General features: G+C 27.6%; 1 protein-coding gene across 1 annotated transcript; it reads right to left on the minus strand.

Moving 5' to 3' along the window:
* Nucleotides 1–1,484: 1,484 nt before the first annotated feature.
* LOC100158807 (tRNA selenocysteine 1-associated protein 1-like) lies at nt 1,485–5,652 on the minus strand. The gene is made up of 5 exons (XM_001947510.5): nt 5,283–5,652; nt 5,023–5,211; nt 3,550–3,709; nt 3,085–3,244; nt 1,485–1,647 (listed from the first exon to the last, which is right to left on the minus strand). Exons 1-5 carry the CDS (start codon nt 5,502–5,504, stop codon nt 1,485–1,487), a joined length of 894 nt encoding a protein of 297 aa, XP_001947545.2. The 5' UTR covers nt 5,505–5,652.
* Between the last annotated feature and the right edge of the window lie 2,943 nt (nt 5,653–8,595).

The raw sequence follows: 8,595 nt of genomic DNA on the forward strand, positions 1-8,595 counted from the left end.
ACACTCTGCGCACTTCAAAATTATTTGACCAGATTGATAATACTTTTTTGAACATATTCATAGAGCTTTGTATAGTTTCATTTTTAACACTTAAAACACAACGTTTTGTTGAAGCATACGAATTTCGAATTGTTCGTGTTCTTATATACCTACCTACAATATTTTTGCATTTATTAATAACTTTTACTTCAAAATAATCAATATATGTATAATAGAAAAAGGTTTTTATTTTTTGGGAGTGCACATGTTCCCTGTGTACTGCCCTAATAGTTGTACCAATGTATTACACTTGTTACACACTGATTGTTTGAGAAATAGTTGTGTAAATACGGGGTTTTTTTTAATAATTTTTTCTGAAATCACAAACTTATTCACACTCTAACTTATAATCGAAGTGAAAGCGAATCTACGAGTTATTCAAGTGCAAATTTTAAAAATCCCATTAGTTTTCGCCGGGCAAATAAAAAAAACCGGTTATTTTTAACGGGCAAATTGGTTTTCGAATAAATCGATTTTGGTTTTTGGTTTAACTCTAAAACAAATGACCGTAGATACATAACGTTTTCACTGAATGTTTATATTAGCATTTTATATAAACCATAACATTTTCAAAATATTTAGACTCTTTTTGAGCAGTTAACGGAAAATTTCAGTTTCAAATTGTATTAATTTTATTAGTTTTTTTTTTCTATAGATATGAATAAAATGTTAATCGTTGTGACAGAAGGCTAAACATTAAATACAAGGCTCCTAATATTATATTGTTACCTACAATGACAGTTATAAAATATTGAAAATAAAAAAAATAAAAATAATAAAAATACACATCATTGTCACGTTATTTTGTTCTTACCGGTGCTTTTGAAAACAACTGCACATTTTAAATGACTTTCTGAATGCACCAACTAGTTTCATTTCCATCGAAAAAGATACTGAAGTTGAGAATCAAAGAATTATTTCGACTAATTATCGTGTAAGAACACAAAAAAATTTTAAAATTAAAAAAACACATTGTTGTAAATACCTATACTTACATTGTAAGTAGGTACCTATCGAGTATCTAGTATCGCGATACTACAAAGCCAAGTAACTAATATCTAGTATCGCAATACTGATTTTTGAGTACCTTGTCCGTGCCTGAGTGTACCTAGTCATTAACCCTGATGTGGATTTTCACCCTTTTTTTGTCAAGACCTAATAAATAAAATATATTTCAAAGGTATATTATTATTGAAAAATCGTAATACTTATCCACTCTGTTGTCTATTTTAAGCTTATGCATGCAATTGTATAATTCATTATTGTAACCAATATTTTAAACGACATGTTGTTAAATAATTTTAATCACATTATAAAAACATGATTGGTAGGATTTTTTTTATTCATAAATAAATTAGAACACCAATTTCAAATGTTAAAATTAACTTGAGAATGTATTTAAATACTTGATATTGTTATTATTATTATTAATATTTAAATATCTTCTATAGAGTTGAGTGATAGGCATTTAGAGCTTCCAATTTATGTTTGACATCACGGTTTCTTTCCAGATTGAGCCAGATGCCAGATGCCACACGCCAACAATCAGTTTCAAAATATTGTCCATAATTTTGACTGGCTTTGTATTCTTGAAAGTCATTTGAAGCACTAAAACAATAAATTAAATAATTGTACTGAATTTCAATTACACTACCATAGTATTTTATACTAACCAATAATCACACAATTAAAATTAAAATTGTAAAAAAAAAAAAAAATCTCACAAATATATTTATTTAATACCTTAACCTAATCTATGAAATAAGATACTTAACTATTTTAAACCTACCTTAAAAATAATAAATAATAAATGATATTATGTAATAATATAATTAGTTAAATAAAATATTTATAGCTCTTTTACATTTTTTTTTATTTTTGTATTTATTATTCAACTTTTAATATACATAATTATCATAACTAATTATTTTTCATTTTAAAAATATAATGAAATCACAATATTACTTTAGTACCAGTAAAATACATAATTTTTTAGGAGGAAAAGATATAACAGGGGTGCACAAACGAAGTTCGTAAGCTGTATGCGTTTCTTAAATCAGTTTCGTGTGGCTCTTAAACTAAGCTTAGACTAAAATTAATAAATATTATTCCATTAGAATTGTAAGATAATGTTTTTATCGCCGTCGGTTTCGTTATCATTACAGTCGTTATTATAGATTGAAACAGCGGCAGTGGCGGTGATTTTTGTTATGTGTAGCCAAAATTGTAGAGCACATGCATAGAAAACTACCCACTGACAGAAGAGTATGCTAAGAGACTTATTTCAATTTTTGGGACTAGTTATGTATGTGAATCATTGTACACAACGCTTAAATAGTTAAATTAATTAAATCTAAGTATAGTAATGTATATGTGTAGACAGTGTAGTGTAAAAAATAAATTGAAATAGAATTAAAAATGTGTCTTCATTTAATAAACATCGCTTTAAATGTGGTTCACCTCGAATTAGCTTACTAAATTTGTGTTTACCAAAATTAAGGTTAGTGGCCATCCTCGGGATATAATTTCAATATAACTTATTGTACCTAATGTTCGTATTGCATAATATGTAACTGGGAAGTACCTATCATCATTTTTAATAAAATAAAAAAATAATTTAGCAAATTTATTTTAAAGAACTAAAAATAATTATAGTTTTTTTTAATAATTTTAATCATAATATAAAAATTATTTTGATTTTATACAATTAATTTTTCTACGGGGAAATTATTTCTGACATGAAGGGGGGGGGGATTACAGCGGCAAGCAGATAATAGAGTTGTGTACAGAATTGCGGAGTTTATGTTAGTTTATGTTTTTGAATACAAAAAGGACCTAACCTCAGTAGTTAATATTATATTAGTAAAACACATACAATTTAATAACAGATTATGCAAGTAATTAATTTAGACATCCATTTAAAGTGCTTATAGTTTTACATCAATAAATTGATATTATTATTTGTTAAATTAGTATTGAATACTTTATTGTTATACATTTGAAAATTCACTGTGAAGTTAATTAAACAATAGCAAACAATCTTACACATAGCGTTTTGATTTTGGTATGACACTGCTAACCTTAATGGGTTTGGAACCAAGGCCTGGAAAACCATTCATATTGTTAAGAAAGTGTTTTTGCTCTTCTTCAATGCCAAAATTAATAAAACCATATCCTTTACTGAAACCAGCACTGTCCAAGACCACTGAAAAATTATAACTACATATTAAACTACTATTATAGTGAAAATGGGATTTATAAATAAAATGTTTAAGTAGGTATGGTAATAATTAGGGCCTGATTTTTTATGCAAATGCATATTCTTCTACATTTTAGGTATAATAATTCTGATTAAATATCTTGATGTTTGGTAAAACGTAGATTCTACTGTTAATATTTTATTGCATATTTTTGAATTTTTGAGTGCATATATATGTGCATATTTAACAAAAATTTTTGCATAAAAATCCGGGCCCTAGCAATAATATTATTTCAAACTTTCATTATTACCTTTAGCTGTACGTATAGATGAATAGCGACAAGCAAACGTTTTATATAACTGATAGTCATCTACACCTGGGCTAAGTTCACCTAACCACACAGAAAAATCTCTACCACTTGCAGTAGTTTTTCCAGGACTTCCAGCATGATTGAGTTTAAATTTAACAGGCTGTAAACAATATTTATCCAAAATTATTTTGTAATTCTAAATTCTTTAAACTTTATTTTGAAAAAATATCTAAGGTCTATTAATTGTTTATAAAACAGTATGTACACTATTTAACATTCAAATAATAATTACTCGTATTTAATTCATCTTTTATATTACACAATTAGCATGATACAAAAATGTAAAGTATAATGGATTTATTATAATTATACATTTTAAATATACATTTAATTTCATATTCCAAAGCAGATTATTATTTGGAGTATTTCCATCTTTTATTAATTAAGACACAGAGCATATCTAGCAGCAAGCATTTATTATGATTTATGTTTTGTTGGCCAGACATACTAATATTATTCTATTTTGTGGATTTCAAAAATATCTTAAAATAATATAGCTAATGGTTATATAGGTAAAGTTAACCTAGTTGTAAAGTAGTTGCAATAATAAAATTGAGTTTACTGAACAATTATATAGATAATCGTTAGTCATGATAACAATTAAGCCTCATTACCAAAGCAGCTTACTGCCTCTACTGTATAAATATTGTTATTTTTTAATATCATGTTGTCTATATCTACTTATATGGCATCATTATATAAAAAATATACATACTCATTTATTCTTCAAGAAGAAATGAATCTACTGAACAAGTGTGTGATGAGTCCCATGAGTTTGCAATTTGTTAATATTAATATATGTTATTGTCTGTATTATATTTATAACTTTAATTGCATACAGTGGCATACACAAGGCTAGAGTTCTGGCGTTCTAGGGTTTTATAGACCCCCAGAAACTTCTTTTTTCTACAAAAAAATCTTAATTACCACCATTTTGATACACACAGATCAATTTTGAACATTTTTATAGATAAGAAATAAATTGTTGAATATGACGCAGATGTTGATAATCATTGTTTTAGTTTTTTTAGTTGGTTTGGAACATTGCTAAACGTCTGCTATAATTGATGGTCTTCGATTATTAACAAGTTCATTACATCCCATAGAGGCTCTATTAATGACCAGATTAAATACTGTAAATGTAGCCTGACTATAATTTGTTATATAAAAACTGTTTAGAAAAAAATTATTTAAATTATTTACTCATGTAAAACCCTAACCGAACTAAAATCTTGCGTACGCTACTTATTGCATATGAGTACTATTATCTGACTATATCGTATATACATAGATATATAAATAAATGTATAAATAAAACCCTTGTTTTTGCTAATTTTTCAATAGTAAGATTACCACTAGACTTGGCTCAGTGATTACCAAATAAGATAAATAAAAACCAAAATTACAACTTACTGGATTAGCACCAGGTATATATTTTCCATTAAGTTTTTTCATAACAGATACTGGATCATATAAATCAACATAAGCGTAGCCAGCATTTTCCCCAGTATGTTTATCGCGAACCAACTTAACATTCTTTGGATATTCTCCCATCTTTTGAAATGCACTTGTGATGAAACTTTCAGTCATATAATATTCCACCTAAAATAATAATTGGTACTTAATAGGTAGATAATGATTATATATATTAAAAACTGTTTCACAAAACATACGCTTCCCATCCATACTCTTGAAACCTTTTTTACAGGAGTTGATGCTTGTGGCTGTTGGACAGGTACAGTTGGCCTTATAAATGTTGCGGATGTTTGAGTTGGTTGTGGAGTGCTGTAAGCCGGGTGTTGGTTATAATTGTACATTTGATAGTTATTAGATGGACATTGCTGATATTGTTGAATGTACTGAAAATACTGAGGAGTGTACTGATTGGTATACATTTTGATTAAAATTATACAAATGATTAATGAAAGAACAGTAAGAAATTAGTAATTAATCATTGAAAAATTATTTAGTCATTACATGCAAATTCGAAATATCCGACAATGGGAATAATAATTAAACACAACAACACAGGTAATGTAATGGTCTCACACGCGCACTGTGTGGTTAGTTATGACAGGAGACGCCACCGTTGACCGCGCTGCAATGCGTGATAAGAACCACTACGGAATATAGACACCACGATTAAAGATATACAGGTTGCCCATCGGCATCTGATAAGGCGTGCATGAAATGATTATCAAAAATTAATCATTAGCGTTCCAAGTAGCCGTATAACAATTAATCGATTATAGATATATAGGTGTATAATTAGTTCTAAATGTCGACACATATGGTTGAGTGTTGACATCAAGTAGTTATTTTTTTAGCTGTTTAATGCACAGTCACTTTGTAAATCAATCTGAAAGCTATTTATTATAGGGCGATGTGCAACCTGTGTATCTTTAATCATGACAGGCACAAAGCAAAATAAGTCATACACTCATACATCATAATCACGGTTCAAAATTTGAAAAAAAACTTATCATTATAGCAATATTAAATGTAATAATAACTACTTACTTATAATAAATAATAATCAATTATTATTTTATAGTTTCCGATTTTTATGTAAATAAATACTAAATTGTATGTGGAAATAATAAAAAATATGATTGTTTAGTGGAGAGGGGGGCACAATGAGACAATAAATTTTCAAATGGACATATCTCATTAATTTTTAATTATATAAAAACAGTTCTTGTTTTGTTTTGTTCCTAAACTAATGTACATTTTAGTACAATGTTATTTTCTATGTAGTTTTTTAAATTTGTTTTTTTATAATCATTTAAAAAAAAAAATCATATGTCTCAATGTACCCCAGTGATGGGGCACAGTGAGACTTGGGTTGGGCTACACTGAAACAATAACTTATTAAATAGAAAAAGAAGACGTTATATAAAAATATGATAGTAAAAACCTATTTTCTATTTTTTTATTCTAATTAATATAATATAATAAATACGTAACTTTAAAATAAATTACGTGACACAAAAAAAAACCGTCCAAATTTTTTCGTTTTGATAACAAAATTGTGGGAAATGTTAATAAACATGTTACGGGTTATCAGAATCAAACCATAACAGAATAGTTACTTTGTATTCAACATCACGACGTATCATTGCATATTGGAATGAACCACTAGATTGTATTCCTCTGTTATCTATTTAGTTGTCTCACTGTGCCCCCCCCCCCACCTACATATTTTTGCATATTTGATAATTAAAATGCATATCTTACAATTTTCTTATTCTGTACTATAAATGCTAGCCCAAAATATTTGCGTGAGTGAAGTTCAATTTGGTTACCTACCGCTGAATTACAATCTCGTAAGCACATGCACTTATCAATAACTCAATATCATTATATTAATATTAATTCGCTGTATGAATTTTACTGAAACACAATTATTGTTTTGGCAAAATCAAAGTTACCAAATTAACGTAGTCTGATTTTAAATCTGTTGAACGATTATTGAAAAATGTCTATAGATCGTACGGACCATCTTATATTTTTAATTTTTGGTTCAATTACAATATCTAATGATTAGATAAATCTCGTTTTTCAAGTTTACAATTAAAGTTTATAATTAAATGAGATTAAACTTTTTTGAATTGGGAATACTATTATTACTTAGGTAGGTATCACTTATTACCCACTACTACGTAATACTTACCACTTAATACTACTAGGCATCTACGTCCGCATACGATCTATGGACATTTTTTGCATTGAAATGCATAGCCTAAGAAATTCCTTCGAGTCATCGTAAATTCGACTCATAGATACCTATTTGTGTTATCGAGGTTCCACGTACTTGGAAATCACAACAACATTACCCGGAAATGTGCCTGACCTTTTACACTAATGACCAATTTCAGATTTATAATAATATGGTACTTGTTTTTGATATAACCCCTTAACTCATATCCCCCCCCCCAACCTTGTAATAACCCCGCAAAATAAATTATTCAATTGTTTCTTATAGTTATAGAAGTTTGTTACTATAATTGTGATTACAAGACTCGTTAAAACAATAAGTACCCAAGTTGCTGTAAAGTTCATAAAATGAATTTTATGTTGCCACAGAGTTGACTTGTGCATGTACCTATATATAAGATCGGCATTCATTGAACCCCCGCCATAAATGAATACATTTTACAACTTGCTTTGATTATTTTGTTATCACTGGCACTTAATAGATATTTATACTGCTTGATACTATTACTATATCACATGTGTTGTAAGTTTTTTATGAGTGAGAAATATCACTTTAATTTTTGAAGATTCATAACATTAACTGTGGAAGAAATTTTCAATATTTATTTGTTTTTAAATAAGTAAAGTATATAAAAATTTATGTTACATAATATTTATAAAATAAAAGGATTCAAGGATTGAAAATTTTAAACAAGGTTCCACGTAAATTTGTTATATATAAATTACTTTATTTACAATAATATTATAAAATATACTGAGTAATAACATAGACTGACTGACCATCTTCGCTCAGAATAGTTATTCTTATACAATGATATTATATCATTGAATTCAAATTTAACACCATCCATTATTTAATTGTATTTGTTTTTGATTTAGAAATTTTTATGATGACTGAAATGTTTTTTAATTTTAATTAAGTACTATAATAAATAACACATATTTTTTTAAATACAGTTACTTACCCATTGCATATTTCATATGCTACCATATACCTACGTTATAAACGTTTACAGAAAAAAATATTAAGGGGATTGGTGGCGGTGATTTCCTGTCTTTGTCTAACACACGTGCAACATAAGAATTTAGACGTGTTTTTTGTCCAACGTACCGATTGATATAGTGAAGGGGTAAAAATTCTGAAAACAGATTTGAATTTTTCGTCAAGTCTACTTGAGATCGGTCAATCTACATTTTTGATTTTTTGATTTACACTTCTCCAAAAAATGAAATATGAAATTTTTTTAATTACTCTTTAATAATACAATA

The sequence above is a fragment of the Acyrthosiphon pisum genome, chromosome X (assembly GCF_005508785.2).
Source record: "Acyrthosiphon pisum isolate AL4f chromosome X, pea_aphid_22Mar2018_4r6ur, whole genome shotgun sequence".
NCBI classification, from domain to species: Eukaryota; Metazoa; Arthropoda; class Insecta; order Hemiptera; family Aphididae; genus Acyrthosiphon; species Acyrthosiphon pisum.

Excerpts from the sequence above, each read along its gene's own strand:
- LOC100158807 (XM_001947510.5), bottom strand. The coding sequence starts at position 5,504 with ATGTATACCAATCAGTACACTCCTCAGTATTTTCAGTACATTCAACAA. Across the intron at positions 5,212-5,282 it reads CAAGAGTATGGATGGGAAGC|GTGGAATATTATATGACTGA; the intron begins GTATGTTTTGTG and ends TTATTATTTTAG. Across the intron at positions 3,245-3,549 it reads ATCTATACGTACAGCTAAAG|TGGTCTTGGACAGTGCTGGT; the intron begins GTAATAATGAAA and ends ATAATTTTTCAG.